This window comes from Hylobates moloch, unplaced genomic scaffold (assembly GCF_009828535.3).
Source record: "Hylobates moloch isolate HMO894 unplaced genomic scaffold, HMol_V3 SCAFFOLD_2, whole genome shotgun sequence".
Classification (NCBI taxonomy): Eukaryota; Metazoa; Chordata; class Mammalia; order Primates; family Hylobatidae; genus Hylobates; species Hylobates moloch.
Window position 1 is genome coordinate 113,300,264 of NW_026652277.1, and position 24,199 is coordinate 113,324,462.

At 32.0% G+C, this 24,199-nt stretch overlaps 1 protein-coding gene across 1 annotated transcript in view; it reads left to right on the plus strand.

The window, feature by feature from the left end:
- Nucleotides 1-17,863, plus strand: part of MANEA (mannosidase endo-alpha) — a 30,517-nt gene extending 12,654 nt beyond the window's left edge. The window contains exons 3-5 of the mRNA XM_032155503.2: nt 6,715-6,824; nt 14,490-14,566; nt 15,395-17,863. Coding sequence (XP_032011394.1) covers nt 6,715-6,824; nt 14,490-14,566; nt 15,395-16,052 — 845 coding nt within the window. The 3' untranslated portion in view covers nt 16,053-17,863. The remainder of the gene's footprint in view (nt 1-6,714; nt 6,825-14,489; nt 14,567-15,394) is intronic.
- Nucleotides 17,864-24,199: the final 6,336 nt, after the last annotated feature.

Genomic DNA, 24,199 nt, shown 5'->3' on the forward strand with positions numbered 1-24,199 from the left:
GGTAGCCTCTACAAGCTTGAATGGCAAGGAAAGGGATTCTTTCCTAGAGCCTCCAGAAAGGAATGTCATCCAGTCCAATACCTGGCCTTGATCGTAGCATATTAAGACCCATGTCAACACTCCTGACATGCAAAACTGTAAGATAATAAATTTACGTTGTTTTAAGCAACTGAATTTGTGATAATTTGTTATGGCAAAATAGAGAACTGTTACATTTAGCAAAACATAATGTACTCTATGACTTTAAAATTATCTTCCCATTGTTTCAGTTTAGCACTAAATATTTATTGACTTTCCATGATGTTCCAAGCTTGTGCTAGATTCTAGGGACATAAAGATGAGCAAGTCACATTTCCCAGTTCCTCTGTTTTCAGAATCATTGTTGCTTTAAAAACACTGGATGGATTTCAACATTAGAATATTTCCTGAAAGTATGACATATTTGTTTTAGTAAGGTTACAATTCTTACTTCTGCATCTCCTGCCTTTAAAAATTTGTACATAAAAGTAGAAGTCACAATGAGATGAATTAGACGCATAAAGTTTAAATGTACCTAATAACATCTAATATGATGTCATAAAATTTCCTTTTATAGTAACTATTTGCATTAAGTTTAAAGGATATATTTATAACTGTAGAGTGGTGATATTCCATAAAGCTTTCATATTGCTATAGATGCCCAACCTTTGGCTACAAACAAAATTTGAAAGTATTCATTGCAAGGAGACAGTCTACTTGCAAATGATACATACTTAACGTGTAATGTAAGGTCTTCACCACTGATATTCCCTATGTTTCCCTCCCATACTTTGCTATTGTCATAATTCTATCACATAAGAAATGATATTTTACTATCGTTGCTGTAGGCCAGAGGTTGGCAAGCATTTTCTGTAAAGGACAACCTAATAAATATTTTTGATTTTGTGAGTCCCTCTCTCTCTTTGCAACCACTCAGCTCTATCCTTATAGTGTGAAAATGGTTATAAGCAATAGATAGACAAATATATAGATGAATTGGCCTGTAAAAGGCAAGATTTGGCCCATGGGTCGTAGTTTGCTGATCACTCTTTTCAATAATCAGTTGTTTTTCACAGTTATTAAAAGTAAGAATGTTTTTTACATTTATTCCATTTCCAGTGTTCCCCATCCATATTTTAATGTAGATCCAAGTGTATGTCTAGTATCATATTCTTTCCCTCTTAAAAATTTCTTTTATCTTGTTTTACTGGTCTCCTTGCAATGAATATTTTCAAACTTTCTTTGTAGCCTTTATTTTGAAAGATGTTTCATCAGCTGTGGAATTATCAATGGGTTTTAGGGGATTGTTTTCTTTTAGAATTTTGAAAATGTATTCCATTTCTTTTTTTCTTCTTTTTCTTCAGTCTTTCATGGTTTCTGATGAGTAGTCTGCCGTAATTTAAAAAAATCTTTTTATATCCTCATTTTCTTGGATAGATATGTTTTATTGTTGTTGTTGCTGTTGTTGTTTTCTGGCTGCATTTAATTTTTTTTTTCTTTTTCATATTTTGCTTTTTAGCAGTCTAAGCATGGTATGGTTACTTGTTACTCCTGTTATTTTTTGTTATTTATCCTTCATTGGTGTTCTCTGAATTTTTAGTCTGTTGCTTTGTGTCTTTTATTAATTTTGCAAAATTCTTAGTGATTATTATTATTGTTTTTTGAGATGGAGTCCCACCCTGTTGCCCAGGCTGGAGTGCACTGGCCTGATCTCAGCTCACTGTCACTGCAACCTCTGCCTCCTGGGTTCAAGCAATTCTCCTGCCTCACCCTCCCAAGTAGCTGGGACTACAGATGCGCTCCACCATGCGTAGCTAATTTTTGTACTTTTAGTAGAGACAAGGTTTCACCATGTTGTCCAGGATGGTCTCGATCTCCTGACCTCGTTATCCACCTGCCTTGGCCTCCCAAAGTGCTCGGATTATAGGCGTGTGCCACCATGTCCAGCCTGATTATTTTTTCAAATAAACCTTCTACTTCTTCTGGGTTTCCAATTACATGTGTACTAGAACTTTGATATTTATCTCACAACTATTAAATGCATTGTTCTATTATTTTCCCCAGTCTTTTTTCTCATTATGGTACTTTGGATAAGGTAATTTCTTTTGACTTGCCTTGAAGTTTCCTGATTATCTCCTCAGCTCTGTTAATGAGCCTATTAAAGGCATTAATTAATCTTTTTAAGTAGTCTTTCATTCCTGGCATTTCTGTTTTATTTGTTCTTATAGTTCCCATTTCTCTGCTGAAATTTGCCAGATCTTGTGTGCTAGCTGCTTTTCCCATTAGATCCTTTAAGATATTCATTACAGTAATTTTATATTCTCTCTCTGATGATTCCAACATCTGTCTCGTTTGTGAGTCTGTTTCTATTGATTGCTTTGTTTCTTGTCAGTGAATTGTTTTTCTTGCTTTTTTTCTCTGTACCTTGTAATATTTTGTTAAAAGTGTGTCACCCTGGGTAAGATAGTGAAAATTGTGTTATGTCTAGAAATGAGCTTGCCTTTTTTTCTCTTAAAGCTTTAGTTTGAAAGAATGTTTGAGATGTTCAAAAGAGGCTCTAAGTTTCCTATGAACACATAACAAGTTTTCTGGGGCTCAAGGTATCCAAATTTATCTATCATTATACTGTCTTCTTGTTATTAAATGTTATGTATAATCACTTTTTAGGTGTTTTACTCTGTGTGATGCATTCTCTCATTTGTGCTTTTTAAAACAGACTTTATCCTCCATTTTACAGATGTGGAAACTTAAGTAAAATAACTTACCTAAAGATACACATCTATCAAATAAAGAATAAGGACTCGATTCTCTAGGCCTATCTGATTTTTATACCCTATATTCTTAACTGTTGTCCTATTTGAATGCATCACTTTACTAACAACAAAAAAAACTGACTATCAATTATATTGAAGGTCTTGTAATAAGTGACATGGAAGGGTGACATGAGCAACATGACATGAGTTTTTGCATTTAGTTTGCTAATATTTCAAGAATGGACTTCAAAGAGCATCCTAGAGTTTGATAAGCAATTAGGATGACAGAAATACAGAGTAGTAGATTTTACTTATAAGTGATACTCAGTTTGCTTATTCTATAGACACTTCTCTGGTGTCACTATCAAGGATTCACTGCCATTATAAATTCCCACCACTCCTAAGAAGTAAGACAATCACTGGCGTGGTTCCCAGGCTAGTATTTATTCAGTGCCACAGTCCAAAAGACACTGTATAATGATTAGTTGGGCTGTGGATCACAGTATAGGGATAGAATTAGATATCTAGAAGTCATAATTGATGCAGTGAAGAAGCTGAAACATAACAACATTGTAAGAGAGAAGAAAGAACATTCCTCCACAGCCATAGAATGTACTTGCAAAGAGGATAAAAGAGGAAGAGAAATTACTAGACAAAGAATGGGATGGTTAATTTATTAGGAGAATCAGAATAATATGGCAGTGCTATCCAGTAGAATTGTCTGTGATGATGAAAATATTCTCTATCTGTGCTGCCTAAAACAGTAGATACATAGTCATATGTGGCTATTGAACACTTGAAATGTAGCTAGTTGAGTGTGCAAGAAAACTTAATTCTTTAAAATTTTAATTTATATGGTAGATATGGGTATTATTTTGGAGAGCATAGGACTAGAATGTAATCAAGCCTGAGGAAGAGAGTAAAGAAATGGTGGAATGGAGATGATAGTATTAAGATGGAAAAGACTGGCCGGGTGCGGTGGCTCATGCCTGTAATCCCAGCACTTTGGGAGGCCGAGGCGGGAGGATCACGAGATCAGGAGATCGAGATCATCCTGGCCAACATGGTGAAACCCCATCTCTGCTAAAAATACAAAAATTAGCCGGGTGTGGTGGTGGGCGCCTGTAATCCCAGAGGAGGGATTCTATCTGTAATCCATAGAATGAGGCAGGAGAATCACTTGAACCTGGGAGGCGGAGGTTGCAGTGAGCCGAGATTGCGCCACTGCACTCCAGCCTGGCAACAGAGCAAGATTCCGTCTCAAAAAAAAAAAAAGCAAAAGCTCATGTGTGTGTACATGTGTATGTGCGGGCTAGGAGAGGGGTATGGTTGAAGAGGGAGGGGAAAATGTGAGGAAAAAAACAATATTGTAGTTAAAGGAACGAATATTTCTTGAATATTATAGTCTAGTTAATGCAATTTTATGTGTGTACTTAAAATATATCCTGAAAGGTAAGAATTATCTGTGTTTTGATGGTGAGGCCACAGAAGCAAGAAGTTAACTTGCCCTTAGTTCATGTAGCTGATAAGTGGTGACATATTTGAATACATGTTCAAAGCACATTCATATTCTACTATACTGCCCTGCCTCTCACAAAAAGAAATAGAAGAGTAGTAGATGAATTAGGAAAAGGACAATAGTAATGATTTTCTGCATTTTTCAAGGTAAGTGCTTTTTATCTTTTTTAAACTATGAAGGTAATTTTTAGAAGTGTGTGTAATCGCGATACCTGAAGTTGTTGCATGTTGCTGTTGTCTTGTTTCTGCTGATTCTTGTGCATGGTGTTTTATTCTTTGTGTTCTTAATTATCTTTGATTGTATACTATTTATTGTTCTTTAAAAAATACTTTTTGTGAATAATTTGAGGCCCAGGAAGAAGATGCCTTCCTCCGGAAAGGATTTTCTTTTGCTTCTGCCTGGTGACTGTTTAGAATACCATTTCTGGTTACCTTAAATTAGGTCTAAAGCTAGAGGACTGTACAAGCATTGTGAACCTGCAGTTTAATTCACTGTTTTTGAGAGTTGGTTTACTTGTACCAATTTTGCTTGGGGCAAACAGACCTCCTTGCTCACTTATCTTTCTGGTTTCACATTTTCCCTTCAATTTGGCCAGAACATTTCTTACTCTCTTCAGCTCTTTAAGACATTTTCTCCCCGTGTTTTATATAATAATAATGGTTATTTTCATGGGGAGTGCTTGGTCTACTATTAGACCAACTGTTATTTTAAACTAGTCCACTATTAGAAACAGGAATCTTGTTTTGTTTTTACTTTTATGGAAGAATGTTTTGCTTATAATTTTCATGTGATTCACAGCATAATCTTTCTGTTGTTTAATATTTATTTTTTTCTCATTTTGTTTCTTTCATTTTATGCATAAAATAATTTTTTGGTAGGTCCTATGTTGAGAAAACTTTTTGTTGTCATTCTTATTTTCATTGGTGATATTCTTCTTATAAGCTGGGCTAGTAATCTTACAAGATTGTAAGTGATCACTTATAAAATATTGGATTAATTGTCTTCAGACACTTTTCTCACCAGCATTTCTCTCTAGCATATGCCTTCCTCTGGCTAGCCAGAGTTTCCCTAAAGCCTCATATGTTATAGGTTATTTTTTCTATCTTTTGTTCTAGTTGCCATTCTTATTTTCAGAGTGGATAGGGGACATAAGGATTATTTTTCCATTAACTTTGATTTTGTTGTCCTAGATGGGACTTACTTATTTATACATGGCGGCTAGCACAAAACTTAGGTCTTAAAATTTAGTTCTCCGGCAGTTTCTTACCTTCAATTTCTTAATTTCCACATGCTTCTCTTTTGGTACCATTGTTATTCATTTCCCTGCCTTAAAGAGTCTGTTTATTTATCTAGAAATTTGTGCAATCTTTCTAATGACTGTCCATTTCTTTGTATATGTAATGAGGCTTTGAATTAATTCATCTTAAATATTCTGTCTCCAGTTAGTGATTTCCATGTAATTTATGCTTCTAACACATAATTTATCAGTTCAAAAATAAGTAGGCAGGCACTACAGAGAGGAACAGTAATTATTTTACTATGTTAGAATCTTCTGTTAAAACGTATTGATCTACACAAAAACAGCATATAAATGTTTATAGCAGTTTTATTCATAATTGCCAAAAACTGGAAGCAACCAAGATGTCTTTCATTAGGTGAATGTATAAACATACATACAATGGCATATTATGCAGCAGTAAAAAGAAATGAGCTATCAAGTTATGAAAAGATATGAAGGAACCTAAAAATTCAAGTTGCTAAATAAATGAAGCCAGTTCTAAAAAGCTACATACTTTATGATTCCAACTATATGACCTTCTGGAAAAGGCAAAATTATAGGCAGCAAAAAGCTTAGTTATTGCCAGGGGTGAGGGGGAGAGGGAACGGGGATGAATCAGTATAGCACAGGAGGGTTATAGAGCTGGCAAAACTAGTTTTTCAGCTACTCTAATGGAGGGCATATGGTATAATAGATTTGTCAAAACCTGTCGAACTGTACAACACAAAGGGTGACCCCTAATGTAAACTATGGACTTTAGTGAATAAAAATCTTTCAATAATGGGTCATCAATTGTAGCAAATGAAAGATGTTAATTATAGGAAAAACCGTGTGGAGGGTAGGGGCAGGTAGGAGGAAGAGTATATGAGAACTCCATATTTTCTTTGCTATTTTTATGTAAACCTAAAACTTACTCTAAAATGTAAAGTCTGTTCACTTTTACAAAAGCATATTAATGCCTGATAAAGAGGTCATAAATATTGACAGTGATCAAATAGCCATATGTATTCTGAAGGAACTTAACAAAACCACCTCGTATAAATATGTTCTTTTATTGTTAACTCTTTGGTACTTACTATGCCTTTTTAAGAATATCTGCATTCATGTTCTTGTCTTTTCCCTTTCTTTTTGGTCTTTTCTATTAGGTGTACTGGCCCTCTCTTGGTACCCACCTGATGTAAATGATGAAAATGGAGAACCTACTGATAACTTGGTACCCACTATTTTGGATAAAGCTCATAAATATAACCTGAAGGTATTTTATTTTATTTTCAAGCTATACATAAGTTAATTCTTTTGGATAAGAGGATAGTAATAACAATTTTTGAAATAGTAATTTTAATTAAAAAGATAACGACTTAGAATCTTTTAAATACTATATTTCATAAAGAAAATTTCTATAATTAATAGGAATTTCAATCTTATCTAAATTATATTTTAGAGATTCTTTACTATGTTTCTAATGTTTTATATATTTTTTATAGTAGAAAGGGATTGAAAGATTCTTTTGTGAAGATAATATAGTAGTGAAGATTTATAGGTCTAAATATCTTAGATGTCAAAAATCTAAAAACAGGTATTAACCATGTAACTTTGCATATTTATAAAGTAGTTAAAAAATAAACTTGCTCAAATATTTTTCAAAATCTGATTTTCATTTAAACCTTATTTAATGTACATACACATACACACCTGTGTAAATATAGACTACAGCGGAAAGATCAAGTATATTTGATGCAGAAATTAAGGTGTGTTGCAAATGAGGGAACACTTCTCACAGTCTAAGATTTTATTTCTTTTAGAAATTAATGAATCATGGAAACAAATAGGAGTGATGGTTAAAAGGATTTAAATAGCACTACAAAAGAAAATTTTATACTGAATAGCAAGTAAATAAGCACTGTTTTTAATATCCAAAGATACTTTTTAAAAATTGGTCATGTATTAGGTAGCAACATTAATTCTAATAAATTCACAAAAATTATAACTGTAGAGTCTGCATTCTCTGACCACATTCAGTACCATTGAATGTTAATAATTAAGTCCAAACCATTTAGAAAGTATAAAATTATTAAAATTTTAATAACATAATTGAGAATAACTCTGAAATTTAAGTGATATAAATAGCACTGAGATTATTGCATTATCAATACCAATGGGACCTAAATAATAAGATAGTAGAAGAAAGAACTATGATAGATGAAGTGTGAAATTAATTAAATAGTATACAAGTCCTTCAAAATCAGTCGTCTGGATAAATTAATCTTCACTATTGTCCACTTTTGGGGAAAAAACCATAGGCAAGCCATTGGTGAGGTTAAAAAAGAAAAGAAATTGAGAAAACATATCAGCAAAAATTAAAAAGAAATATACCTATAGTTTCAGAAGAGAGTTTAAGAGTTTATATCAACCCATTTAAAATTTATATGGTAGTTTTATAGGAAAATACTAAAATTAATTTGTTTTGGTGCAGAAAAAGGTTCAAAGAATCTGAATTGACTATCCTAGAAAAAAACATATAAAAGATAATTGAACAAATGTCTTCCCCAGAATATCAGGTTTACCTCTCAGTAGTATTCAGAATAGTTGATTTTTATGATAATTGAAATACAGTGTCAAGTATACTCATTATCTATTGCTGCATAACAAGTTATTCCAAAACTTGGTAGCTTAAAACAATAAACATTTGTTACCTCACACAATTTCTAAGGGTCAAGCATCTGGAAATGGCTTATTTGGGAGTGTCTGGTTCAAGGTCTCTCAAGGAGGTTACAGGCAAGCTATTGGCTGGTGCTGCAGTCATCTGAGGCTGGAGGATCCACTAACAAACTTTCTTATGTGGTGGATGACAGACCTCAGTTCTTTGCAGCAGATGAACTGGAGACTCTGTACTTCTATATATGGGCCTCTGGCTTCACTAGAGTGAAAGATCTGAGAGAGTCTAATATAGGGGCTACAGGGTTGTTTTTGTTTGTTTTGTTTTTTGACATAAATCTTGGCAATGACGTGTTATCACTTCTGTCCCATTCTGTTGTTTTATCTACTGATAAAACAACCATGGCACAACATGGGAGGGAACTGCAAAGTTATGAATACCGGGAGATGGGTATCAGGGGGGCCATCTTGAAGAATGGCAACCACAGAAAACTCCCAAATTTATTCTACAATAGCACAATTTTTATTTAAAACTAAGAAAGGATAGAACAAGAAAGAGACAGACTAATCTTACCAATGAAAATAGATTCAAAATTCCTAGAGGAAATTTTGATAAGAAGTGTTTATTAGCAAGGATTTAAGAATGGTTCCAATCATATGAAATCTGAATCTAAATTCAGGTCTGCATTCAATCCTGGCTCAACCACCTTGTAGCTTTATAAATGACTCGTGTCTCAGTTTCTTCATCTCTAAAATGGAAATAGCAACAAAACCTTCCTTACACACAGAATGGTTATAAAGATTATATTAGATAATACATGTAAAACATAGATTCCTGTCTGCCACAGAGTAAGCACTAAGTAAATAAAACTTCACTGATTATTTAAAGAAGGTAAAACGTGGGTATCTTAACAGATCCTGAAAATTTTAGGAAATAAAAATTCATTGTTAATGAAGTCCTTAGTAACCAAAGTTCTTCAGCTTGATAAAGGGTGTCTCTTAGTATCTTATTTCAAACACTGTATCTGATGGATATACTACACCTGTAGTCCCAGCTACTATTCAGGAGGCTGAGGCACGAGAATCGCTTGAACCTGGGAGGCAGATTGCAGTGAGCTGAGATTGGTGCCACTGCACTCTAGCCTAGGCGACAGAGTGAGAGTCTATCTCAAAAAAAAAAAAAGTGATGTAGAGTCTTTTAACTAGAGACCACACTCTGAGTTCTGAGATTGCAACCACTCTTAAAATTTGCTGAAGCTTTTTATTTGCTCTGTAACTTCTTGCAGTTATATTGTAATGGAGGGCAATCTGGTTTGTCCAATACTGGTAATTGAGCCCTGTAAGATATGTTATGGACCACTGTTGAAATGTTTCATTTCAAATAAAAATATGAAATATTAGTTTTGTCTTAATTTTCCTTTTGCGGCCTAGAGATTGAGTAGTTATTGGAGAATAGAAATGGAACTCTAGGGAGTGAGAAAGAGCTAAATAGGCAAGCATTTTTTTTTATTCCTGTCCATAAAGCTGCCTCTTCTTTCTAATTTACTATTCTGAAACTGTTAAGACAGCATCTCTCAAATTAGCTGTCTAGCAAGAGCTGTCACCTGCCATGTCCCTTGTTGCCTTTCAGTGAGTTCTTATTGGCATTTGAAATCTGCAAATAGGCAAGCCTCCAGGTTCTGGTGCCCAGGCTGAGGTTGGGTAAGTGATTGATTTATCTTCCACAAAACAAGCCCAAGAGCTGCTCCTCTGTCCAGGCCCTGCCAAAATCCTGGAAGATGGGAGCTCAAGAAACTGGCTATTTTAGTACTTTCAGGAAGTTTTTAAAGAGAAAATGAAAATGTTACGATATATGAGGATTGGTTGGCTTTTTCTCCTGTTTAAAGTGTCTGTGTAGAGAAGGAGAGTGTGGCAAAGAGCTCGACCACTAATTGCCTATTTAATGTTGCCAGCATACTTGATCTCTCTGTGCTACGGATTTTATATCTAATGATCAGAAAAACTTGGAACATGATAGACTACTGTTTTCCAAAATTTTTAGAACAGTTTCTTGGCCTCGTGTCTGGTGAGGAACTATGTATAGACAAAGAATAGACCTGGAATCATGAGACTGGAGCTTGTTCCAACTGAGTAGCTCTGGAATCTTATATTAGTTCCTTGATCTTCGTGGCTTATCCCCTTCATTTGTACAATGACAAACCATAAGATAGTTTTATTGGATTTGTCTATGATTTCTGTTGTTGTGGAACAGACATTTTTCCTAATTCAATAAAACGCAGTAAATCCTGTTTTTTTAAAGAATGGAAAATGTTCCCTTTTCTTGCTAATATAAGGGAATTTTAATATGTTTAATGAATGACAGTACCTTACTAGAATTATTTAATGTGCTAAGGCAATCTGATAGGAAAAGATTAATGATGTTGTAGATTGTGTGCTGACAAATTGGAGCCTCCAGTGCATATAACTGACCACATCTAAAACTTTTAAGTGTAAAATGCGTTCATTAGTAACATCTCTTTTTTCTTGCTAATCTTCAAAGCATGGAAATACTAAATGGATGGAGAATTTTTAGGGAATGAATTCGTCTCACAGTTAAGCTTTTGTTATAGTTCATTCATTTTGATTATATAATGTTTTTACTAATATTAGTCATTAAATATTTTGTAATTGTAATTTTGATTTGTTAACTTCAACCAAGAGTTATTTTAAGTAAGTGCCTTTTAAATTATAAACAAACGTGCAAGAAAAGGAAATGATTGGTGCTTTAGTTATTTTTCATTATCTTTAGCAAATGTGACTAGGTTTTTTTTTGGAAGTGTAAATGAGTGAAACTAAAATTTAAATCTTGATTTTTCAAAGCGATTTAGTTTCTGTTCTTTTAAAGTATACTTGTCTGCATGTTTGCTAGAGCAAAGGCTGTTGCACTTACAGCTGTCATTTAGTAGGCTGGTTTTGCAGAGAGTGTAAAAATCAGGGCTGGATTCCTTCCTCTATATCCTCTCTATCCTGCACCATTAAGAACACAGCAATGGAACAATTTTTTGAGTAATACATGATAGAGATGTTTGGTAGATTCTGTCATTGTTTAGCAAATAATCTGGTTTTCCTTCCCCTGCATGCAAAGAGTAAGTATACTTCCTGTCCTGTTGTTGTTGGGTTTGTCCTTATGGCTTGCTTTGGCTGATGAGATGTGAGAAAAGATAATGTATACTATGTGCTTGCATGATTATGCTCCTATTCTCTTATGAGAAAAGCATGCCCCTTTCTGCCTAGGACACAGAATGACAGACACATGGAGCTGATTTGAACCAGCCTGGAGCAGAACCATCATAAGCCAGTTCATAGATTTTATGTTCAAAAAGCAAATGTTTGTCTTTTAGAGCCACTGAGATTGTGGGGTTGTTACATGGCATTATCTAATCAAAACTTGACTGAATTAAATCATTCATCTAAGTAAAAGAAAATTAGGCAGATTCAGTGATTTTTTTTTTTTTTTTTTTTTTTGCTTAGGATTATAGGGGAAAGAACCAACTCAGCCCTGGTGATCTTCTTTCATTTTAATAAATTTAGTATGTTATTTTAAAGTAGCATATTTTCTTTCTACTTTATGCAGAAATCACATTTCTTATACTAGGTTTATCAACATCCATTATTTCTTTGCATATGGCTCTAGAGTCATTTTATCTGCTTTTCAGGCTTATGCAGATTTCAACCATGTGAAACATGAATATAAGTATGTCCGTGATTCTTTTTTAAAAGATATTTACCTACATTTGAAACCTGTTATATTAGTCATGGCCTCTCCTTTTTCTTTTTCCTTGTTAAATGAATATTGTGAATTCATGGCAGAAACTTTGGGAATCTTACCTAAATCCAGTATAGGTGGCAGACTTAAGAGTTTAACTGTTGTTCATTTTTGCATGCAAATCATTAGTCCATTTATTTATGCATGCATTCATTCATTTAGCACCTGCTACGTGTCAGATACAGTCCCAGATGCTGACAATATTAAGAAGCATAAAGTATTATCTCTGTCCCTAAAATGTAGTCTACTGGAGGTCAGACACAAAGACAAGTAAATTTCAGGAAGAGAAAAGTATGAGGTATTATGGCACCACATAGGAGTAGGAAGACCTATCTCAATTTTGTTGTGGCAGGGGATAGGGGAGTGTGCAGGGGTGAAGGTAGGGAATGGAGTTGGAGAAGGAGAAAATTACCAGATTTTCATTCAAAAAAGTTCATTTTGTTTATTAAAATTTATTTATTAAAGTTATTAAAATGCAGGGTAGGGAAGAGACAGGGAAGGTCAAAATTAAAAACATGAAATGAGGGAATGTATATATTCTTATTCTTTAAAGATAAGAAAGACATTTCATTTTATGTACAGAATTCTATTATTTTAAAATTTATTTTAACATTGATCTAATTGATTTTTCCAAATGGAATAGAGAGATGGAGACTAGATCACATCATTAATTAAAATTGCAAAGTAATTTTATTATAATTAAGAAATTAGAAATACATGAAGGAAAATTTTAAATATTTTATACTTATCAATACTATATTTACTTTAAATATATTGATCTGCACTTTACAAAAATATCATGCCATTTGTTGTTTGCAGCTGTAAAAGCAAATTCATTTTGATATAGGATATTTCAAGTCGGATATTGCTTAAATATGGTGTCCTTTATGTATAAAATGGAAATTTAGAAAACACAGTGATGTATCTGAAGGAAGAATTACCCAAGGAAACATTATGTAATAGTATGAAAATACCTATACACTTGGCAATTTGCTTTCAACTGAATTTAAAAAGCAAATACCAAAGTTATTGAGAAATCTAACTGCCCTAGCAGTTACTACCCTGGCAATACTAACAATGTGCTGCAAAAATGAATTTGACCTTAGTTTTATATGACAAAAACTTATTTTTGTAATATTACTGTAATCTCATTTTGTTTAAAGTAGAAAATTATATTTTTATTAAATATTATTTAACTTTAAAATTAATTATGTGAAAACAAGTAGCACTGATTAATGTAAAATACATTTTGCTTTAATTGGGTAATTGAAAACAAAGGAGTTTCATATTGCAATAGAAGTCTCTAGTTCCATAAATACATCATGGAGCCTGAAACCTGAAATTAAAACAGTATCAATACATTTATTAGATTGCCATAAAGATTTTTAATTGATGTTGGTAAGTCAGTAAAACTAGGAATAAAAGTGAAAATCCTCATTCTTTGTTTTATGAATCTGAAATAGATTGTTGTCTAAGAGAAGTATCTTCTGTATTTTTTACTTTACTAGTTAGAAGTGGCATACAGAATAGTTTTACTAGCCATAATTAGTTTGTCTTGATTTATGTATAGCCGACCTTAAGTTAAAAAATTTTAATCTGTGCACAGTATTTTAAAAATATTTGTAATTACTGCTCTCTATGTTTACATATATATATATAATGTATGTATGTGTGTGTATATATGTATGTAGGTGTGTGTGTGTATGTGTGTGTGTGTGTGTGTGTGTATGGGATATCCAAACCATAAATACCTAGGCATCATGAAAATTGTCCTTTATAACACTAGTGGATATTATTTTTAAGCAATTCCATTATAAATTCTTTAATAGAAGTTAATGTATATTATTTTGTAAAATGCTGTTTTAATGATATGGAAGAATTTATATGTAAATAAATTTGCTAATGACTTCCATTTAAATTTAAGCTTAATGGTCACATGCCTGAAAAAAATCCAGATTTTTCTGGACCATATTTTTTTGGTCTTTTTCCTAAAAGAAACATATATCTGAATATAGAGTATTTCCTATATATCTTATATGGGATACAAATATGTAAGAAACATATTTTTATAAGGAGTAAACATAAAAAGAAGCATTGCACAGCAGTTAAGCATTTGAACTCGGAATTCAGGTCATCAATATTACCTCCAACAAACTGGGTGACTTGGAACAACTTACTGAACCTTTCTTAAGGTTCTATCTATCTTTGATTACCTTACTAAGAAAACAGAAATACCTTAGGGAGTTGTGAAGATTAACCAAGATAATAATATAAAATGTTTAGCATGTTATTTAGCAGTAAATTTTATTGGTAAAAATTCTCTGGTAGTTTCTGTGTTCAATAAATATTCATCTTAAATTAAGGTGATTAAATCAGTTACTTTATTAAGTATATTAAATATACTTCTAATTTTACGTTATAGATAATTTATCCCCTAACTGATTTTATTGTTTGTTTTAGGTTACTTTTCACATAGAACCATATAGCAATCGAGATGATCAAAACATGTACAAAAATGTGAAGTATATTATAGACAAGTGAGTTTCTTCAATATTTATAAATATTGTTATATTATCCAGTGATAATTATTGTTTTAAGAATAGTACATTAAATTATATTTGAGATTTGCATAATTTATGATTATTCCATTTTTAATAAAATTAAATTGTTACTGTAATGAATGTCACCATCATTTCGAGGAACATTGCTGAAGTTCCTTACAATTCACTTTCCTTTTGGAAGATTGCTGTTTTTACTGTTTTACAGGTTTATAGGCTATTTATGATTTCTGTAATTTTGATATTTTAAATTGACATTATTTTCTAAACCTTCGGAATACAGCTTTATCTTTTTAAAAAGAAGGTTCAGATTATTAAAAGTGAACTACTTCTTTTAATGCAGTAGACCCAGAGCTGATATTTTCATTTATATCTAGCCTGATCAAAAAGAATTTATTAATACAGTTTTCATTTTTTGAAAGAATTTTACTGATAATAGTCTGTGACAGATGCAATAGTCTTACAAAGAAACTTGTCAGCAACGGTAGAACATTTATCACTGATAGATATAAAAGCAGTTTATGTATTAATGTAGAGAATCATAGGCTTTTTTATGGCATTAGTCATCATTTGTAAACCTCAATATGAGATAGTTAATTACTTGTTTGGTAATGCATCCAGTATCTCATTTTCTAATGTGTAAAAATGCATTTTTAATTATTACACTTACACAACTGATCCCCCTAAGAAATGGAGCAGTGTGCTCAAACTGCACTGATTCCTTCATTTTCAGTACATAAACACTTTTTATCTGTGGCAAATTAGTTGTGAATATTCATTTCACTTTTATATATGCTTATTTTCTAGATATGGAAATCATCCGGCGTTTTACAGGTACAAGACGAAGACTGGCAATGCTCTTCCTATGTTTTATGTCTATGATTCCTATATTACCAAGCCTGAAAAATGGGCCAATCTGTTAACCACCTCGGGGTCTCGGAGTATTCGCAATTCTCCTTATGATGGATTGTTTATTGCCCTTCTAGTAGAAGAAAAACATAAGTATGATATTCTTCAAAGTGGTTTTGATGGAATTTACACATATTTTGCCACAAATGGCTTTACTTATGGCTCATCACATCAGAATTGGGCTAGCCTAAAATTATTTTGTGACAAATACAACTTAATATTTATCCCAAGTGTGGGCCCAGGATACATAGATACCAGCATCCGTCCATGGAACACGCAAAACACTCGGAACCGAATCAATGGGAAGTATTATGAAATTGCTCTGAGTGCCGCACTTCAGACATACCCCAGCTTAATTTCTATTACCTCTTTTAATGAGTGGCATGAAGGAACTCAGATTGAAAAAGCTGTTCCCAAAAGAACCAGTAATACAGTGTACCTAGATTACCGTCCTCATAAACCAGGTCTTTACCTAGAACTGACTCGCAAGTGGTCTGAAAAATACAGTAAGGAAAGAGCAACTTATGCATTAGATCACCAGCCGCCTGTTTCGTAATGCACTGATTAAAGTTTAATAGTTATCAAAATCACCTAATTTTTAAAAATAGCTTTTGTTTTGAGTTATGGAAAGAAAACTGTCAAAATCAGTATATACTATTAGTTATATTTAAAAATATATTTTTTAAATTCTTTACAGATAATATTATAATTGTTACCCTTCACAATACCACATGAGAAAATATCTGAGACAAAATATATACAAATATATTCCTTATGGCATAATTTACTGCATTTCTGACTGAAATCAAAATTCTGATTTGATGGCAATTGAATTTTCATTTTACAATAGATAAATGCTTGTGTTACCTAAAGCACTTAGCACACAGTTAAATTATGTTTACATCCTAGACCCAAAGAAATAGGATTGTGTGTATATTTGGGATATCTATTGAAGAAAAAAAAACCCTTAAACATAATGTACATGCTTCATGTCATATCTTTAAAATAATCAACTTTATTGTCTTAGTATTTAGACTCTGGATAACTCCAATAATGAGGAAATTCTTAAGAATAACAAAATCACTGTTCCTTCCTCTCAATTTTGCTGTGAACCTGAAATGGCTTTAAATTAATACTCTTATTTTTTATTTAATTTAATTACATAAATGAAACCTTACGATGACCAAATTGTGTTAGGAAGGCCTGCTATCTACAACACAGTGTGTCATTTGCAGATTTGTGGTTATCTATACCATGCTAGGTGTTTTGACATGTTTAGTGTTTCTGCTTTACAGTGCTGAATTCCGTATTTTAGAAGCTATGGAAAGTCCTTTTATGAAAAAGTTAATGATTGCTTCTCAGTTATTAGGAAAACAGTTGTTTCACAATTATTATGTAGATATGATGCCCAAATATCATTTTTAGTATATCTTGTCAATCTTTTAAGTTGTTACTATTGTATTATTCATATCTTTAAATCAGAGACCAAATATTTTTTAGGAAAGAAAAATGTTATTACTGTCATTAGGTTGTCTTTTAATATTTTAAGTTACTTTGACCAAAAGTAATAGAGAAAATTTACTTACCATTTTAGATTCTAGAGACATGGAAATGAAAATTATTTTATGTCTAGGGTAGGTCCTGAAGTTTGTCTTTACATTAAGTTTAGCACTGTATCATAATGAAGAAACTAATATTTTACATAAAAACTAATACTTTCAATTTTTTATATAGTAATATCCCCATTTTGTAAATGTTAGACTTTTGTCATACCTATAAGTTAAAATACTTGTTATCAATAACTTGTCATATTGTGACAAATTGATCACTTGTGTACGAAAAATCTCCTTAAAAACTAAATAAAATGCACTGTATTCTTACAGTTAATGTTTATAACTATAGTAAAAAATTAATATATATCCTGTTACATAAATGTTATTTCTTAGGTGTTCCATTAAGAAGAGCAATAGAATAATGCTAAAAAATAATGCCTATAAATCTTCAGAGGATGAAGACATCCATTCAGAAACAAAAATTAGCACTAAATTTTTTATAAAATAGACCAGATGACAAAATTTATTTTATTTTTAAACAGTGGTTTTGACACAAATTATGTTATTGAAAAGAGGCATTATTAATGTTTATTTAAAATTTTGGAATTTGCTGTTTCTCAGAGAATGATCAGGCCTTAGGAAATTAATACAGTAGTAGTAATCATTTTCTAGGAGAAAATAAAAGAATAAATCACTATACTGATATTTTGATATAACCAAGCATTTACATGGTAATCACTATATAGATACAACCTGTGGATTTTCTTCTTATATCCATTTAACTAGAATATATTATTTTAGGTATAATTTATAAATGTCACAGCTAATAATCTTTTATAATATACCATATTTCATTGAAGTTTTGTTAGAGAAGTATCTACCACAGAGGAGTTTTTGTCATTGTGTATGTTGTGTATTTGAACCCACCATGACAGAAAGTAAATTTTAGGAAATAGTTGTGAGATTAAGGGAAAGTCTATAAAAACAAGGTCAGCATATTCTCAACACAGATACCCCCACTTTCTTTTTCCCATTATAGACATGGCAAATCCACACAGCATACTTCATCTCTGAGCTTTGTTGTGATTCCTCAACACGTTACCCTAACCAGCCAGCAGTAACAGATTTCAGAGTAAGATAAAGCAGATTCTGTCTTCATTGCAAAAAGTTATTCTCAATGGAAGAATGGCATCTGATCTCATAATTACTAGTTTATAATTATATTAATATCCGTTTTTTCTCCCTTTTTAATAAAATAATTACAGTCATCCCTCAGTGTCTGTGGGGGGATTGGTTCCATTATCCCTATAGATACCAAAATCTGCAGATGCTCAAGTCCCTGATATAAACTGGCATAGTAGTTGCATATAATCTATGCACATCCTCCTGTATACATTAAGTCATCTCTAGATTACTTATAATACTTAATACAATGTAAATGCTATGTAAATAGTTGTTATACTATACTGGTTAGTGAATAATGACATGAAAAAATATAGTCTGTACATCTTCAGAGTTTCAGTCAGCAATTTCTTGGCCATGGATGTAGAACCCACAAATAAGGTGAGCCAACTGGATTAGGAAATAACTCTAATAATTCTGTTAATTCTTAGAGAGGAAAGCTTTCAAAATCTTCCTCACTTATTCATTACAGCTGCCTTTACCATTTTATTTGTAACACAGTTTAAATTGTTATGATAAGTAAATAAGAGCAAAGAATTTATTTCTTAATTCAAAACAACTATACGTTTGAATTCAATATAGTATAATAACAAAGTGGTATAATACATACAATGCATGAATCATAATGGATTGTTTTATGTTATTAATTTTTATGGTTTAATCAGTCTAATTGTTTTGACTGTTATAGAAACCAAATATTTTACTGTTTCTTTTAAGGACAATATTGTCAAAACTGCTGTTATTAACATTTACTTGAGTTGTTTAACTTCTTTGTGTTTTAAGATTGTAATTAAAAATTACTATTTTGTTATATGGAATGGTTAATTTTTACCTAATAAAAACATAGATGAAATACATTGTATTTTAGATATTAAAGTATCATTTCTCTTTATGAAATGTCTTATTTGATTTCCGATTAACAAATGAAAAGGAGTATCCAGTCATCATTCTTTGTATGTTTTCTCTTTTGAGATATGCAGCACTTACAAAGTGGATATCTTTAACTGCACATACTTTTTAAATCTATAAACTTATGTTTGGTTAATATACACACATACATGCACACAAAGTTTTTTTTTTTTTAATTTGAGAGCTGTTTTTCTATTTTTTTTTCTTCTTTGGTTATAATCATATATTAGCTCCAACATCTGTTAGGGAATTAATCTTCTAAAACAGCAAAGTAACAAACCAGTAGAGAACCTACCAAGTTCATGCTCTTTTTCAATCTGACCACAGTTAGCCAGTTTAAACATGACTGCTCCTAAACTCTACAGTGCTTACAGAAACAGTCTTTAAAAATCTGTATTTAAAATTTGAATTACACTGTCACATACCATAGTGAAGAAAAGCAATAATTTACAACCAGCAAGATTTCAGTTATTTTTGAAATATTTATAATTTCTAAATGAAAACTTGATGTAGCCACAAGCAAAAAGGCTTTATGGCTCAAAGCATTACTTTTTAAATATTAAAATATTAATAAAATTTAAAAATTATACTAACATTATTTGTCTTTAAAAAAATGTACTCCAAATTAAATTTTATAATGTGTTGTTGTATATTCACATAAAGGCTAAATGTTATTGTGGGCTTGCTGCCAGATTATTATCCTTGAGAATTTAGGTACTATTTTGGCTTAATTACCTTATAGAGACTCATTCTTCCTTAGTCAAAGAACTGAGTAGTAGCGCTATTATATTCCAACTATCAATGAAGGGAGGAACATTTTTCAAAGTGATTAGCTTTTTTAGTTGTTGTTATGTCATTACTACTTACGGTATCAAAAGACAAAGTAAGGGCTAATGAGCAAAAATAGTCATCTACAATTTATTGAAATTGAAACATAATGGCACTTTTATATTGGATATTCTGTATTTCATTTAAAAGATACTGAATTTCAGGTTTCTCAGATTACATTAAATTACCCATAAATTTTACCGTAAAGTCAAAAACTCTTTAGAAGCTAAACCCCATATAAATATTTTATGATAGAAGAGACTGATGCCCTGTAGTAAGATAAAACTGCTTACAATTCAACTTATGGTATATGACCGTATTATGCTTGTGTGTTTTCATTTTTAACAATAATAGGTTAAAAATCTGAGCAAAGATGACTATAAGTAACAATAAGAATTATGAGCTACTCAATTATATTTAGAATAAATGATTACAATTATGTTATTGCATAAAAGTGCTTTTGAGTTTTACCAAGAGCCATTATCAAAACGCTCTAGTTGTGTTAATTTGATAATAGAGTCTAATATAATACAAATTTTGCCCTGAAATCGCCTTGAAAATATCAAATACAAAAAAAAAAAAAAGAAATCTATTTGGAAGAAATTCAGCTGAAATGCTGAATTCTAAAGTAGTAAACTTTAGAAATTTTTATGTTTGAACACAGTCACCTAAAAGAGTAGCATGCCACAATTTTTTAAAAAGATATTAGATAGGATTTAGTTTTTCCGCTCTGTTAAAATACAATGCATCTCTTCGGGGTTAGAAAACAATAGAAACCCTTAATCTTGTAAAACTGAAATATTAAGAAAACACCAATTATAGATAGATGATAAATGGATGGATAGATAGATAGATGGATAGAATTGTGTTAACTACTGAAGCCTACCATTGGCAAGTAAAAACATCCCTTCATTAAATATTGTTTGTGGTTACATAAAAGAGTGTTTCCAGAGAAAAGCCTCTTGAAATATTATTCTTTTTCTTGAAAAATTAATTGTTTTTTAAGGTCAGAAACCAAATGGGAACAAGAAGTGGCTGTATGGTGCATTTATTTTTATATACATGAAAACAATATAAAGGATAACAAATGCTATTTCAGTTATTTCTATCTTGAGAGATACAGAAAATAAGAAAAATTTCATTAACCGGAGAAAAAAACCATTAAATGTTGAAATAGAAACTAAACAAATAACATATATCATTAAAAAGTAGTTACTCTGATATTAAGAATGCATCTGCCATAACCAAAAAATATAAGGAAACATACCTCATGAGGCTGGTATAGCATAACACCAAAATAAAATCATAGGACCATGTCATTTATTCACATAGATAGCAAAATTCTAATATGAGCAAATCAAATACCACAGTGTAAAGAATAGCTGCCATGATCAAGTTGGTCTAGATTGAAAGAAGTGCTTTAACGTGAGAAAAGCAATGAATTACATTAACAACAGACTGAAGGTAAAGTGTTGTGGCAAAGAATTGATAAGATTCAATATTTGTACATGTTTACTCTTGGCAAATCAGAAACGGGAACATTTTTAATCTGAAAAAGGATATCTACCAAAAACCCTACAGCAAGTATCATAATTAGCGGTAAAACTTGCTATTTTTCTCTTTGAGATAGGGAACCAAGCAAGGCTGACCATTTTCATGAATGCTACCCAACATTGTAGTGGAGGTCCTAGCCACTGCAGTAAAGAGGAATGATTTAGTGAATGAAATACTTTTTATGTATAAAATTCGAAGTAATCTACAAATAAATTAGAGTACTTAGCAAGTGTTATGTACAGTCCTATAGAAAAAATCAGTTATAAAACCTCACAAAGTTCCCTTACGAAATTTAAAATCAAAAGGAAGTTTAGATCAAAGCTATTTTTTTGCATATACTAAATTTATATTTATTGAATGCTGCTTTTCTATATATCATTTTTAATTACCCAGTCTTAAATATTAACCACATGGCAGAATATTCAGTCATTAATATAAAATGGAACAGCCTAATCTCTGATTTTATGTAAAAAATTAACTGCAATTATGATTGTTTGCTAAATTCTTACTTGAAAATTTGCTTTGCTATAATATTTAGGTAAAGTACATTATTGAAAATTGCTCTTATTAGGTATCTTATAAATATCTTAAACATATTTAGTGGCAATCATTATATGAACAGTAACTGAGCTCATATTCTCCTATTCTTCCACCTATTAGTATCATGTGTTTGTAGCTAAAGACTTAAATTAATCCCCAGATGAAATATTCTGGTAATGCAACACTATTTTCTCATTTTTTTCCTTGATTCATTCTTAATTAGCGTTTACATAAAGGTTCCTATTATTAGAATACAGCCACTGTCTTTGCAAAAAGGATTTGAAGTATTTTTCTACAAAAGGTAAATATTACAAAATAAATATATAAATAATGATGGATGCAATTTTTTAAAAGAATGCCTATGTATAGTGCTGGTGGTATGTATGGTTGAGTACACATTTGTAATTGAGCTTCCTGGTAGTCAGTCCAAGAGGCTATATGGCTCTTTCTGCCAGAAAAGAAGCATTTCCTTTCCCATTGGAGGCAAACTTTACCTTGTCAATACACTTTAACATAAATTTCTCAAGTAGAAATTACACCTAGGGTCAAAAATGCAAATGGTTGTGGGAACCTGTCAGGGAATGTAAGTGAATTCATCAGGTTTAAAACCTTAGAGAGTCTCAGAGACTGTGGACAATTCGCACCTAAAAGGAGTACTCGGCCGGGCTTGGTGGCTCACGCCTGTAATCCCAGCACTTTGGGGGCCAAGGTGGGCAGATCATGAGGTCAGGAGTTCAAGACCAGCCTGGCCAAGATGGTGAAACCCCATCTCTACTCAAAATACAAAAATTAGCTGGGCATGGTGGCACGTGCCTATAATCCCAGCTACTTGGGAGACTGAGGCAAGATAATTGCTTGAGCCAGGACCTGGGAGGCGGAGGTTGCAGTGAGCTGAGATGGTGCCACTGCACTCCAGTGTGGTCTACAGAGTGAGACTCCATTCCAAAAAAAAAAATAGAAAGAAGGAGTTCTCAACTGCTCCTGTCATCATTGCCCCTTTTTTGCTATGGGTCCCTAAAATGAGGAAGTATATCTTGCTGTGTGTGTCTGTTAATTTTTCTGATTATAATATGGTCACATATTATAAAATATTTTTAAAATGTTTGCTGGTTGGATCCAGCTAATGGATCACTAATGAGTCACTAATTTGTGACCTGTGATACAAAGAATATAACTATGTAATTTATGAAAAATCGCCTCAACATTTTGTTGAGAAGGGAATTTCATATGACGAGTCATTGTATGGTGATTTGAATAAATTCTAAGCATATAACAATAAAAAAACAAGTCAGTGAAAGCGAATCCATGAGGGGCTCTGTTTTTGGGATAGTTTCCTTCAGCTGTTATCTGATGCAAAATCATAGATTAAAGGATCTAAAGAAGTGAGCTAGATGAATATCTCTTAGCTAATCTCTATTATTCCTTCTAATTTGGCTTTTGCCTGCCTGCCCACGACTCCACCTTTCTTTCTCATTCCCACCTTACCTGCCTTTCTTTCTTATCTGCTTTGTTTCAGAAAGGATGTGATTTATTAGACTGAATAGCATATGACAATATAGTTTCAGTCAAAAGTAGAGCAAGAATAGGAACATACCTATTGAGTCCACATTGAGCCCAGTATTAAATGAAAACAATATTATAACATACATTGCTATAGTGGTGGTCATAAATTTAAGACTTTGAATAGCCAATATGAAAAAGGATATCTAGTCATCTACACAGTATACAATGTTCATAGTATAAGAAACAAATAAATTTCTCAAGAAAAGTATAACTGCCTTGGTATTAAAGGAGAATTCTTCTGAGGGTTCTCATAAAGAAGATACTGTAATATAATGTACATTATCTTGATCAGCACATTCCCTAAAACAAGACAAAGACAAATTTCATAAGTCTTTCCTATAAATATCTTTATACTATGTGATTACGATATCACACCAAAGCACAGTTCACTAAAAGCAATTATTTTGGAAGAGGAGTGTGTGTGTGTGTGTGTGTGTGTGCGTGTGTGTGTAAGATGCCCACGTAACTTCAAGCATTTTTTTTGAGTATTCATTAATGAAATATTTCTTGAATTTCTGCCAGAGAATGTAGTAGTTAAGGGAGTATATGCATGAATAAGACACTAGTTTCCTGC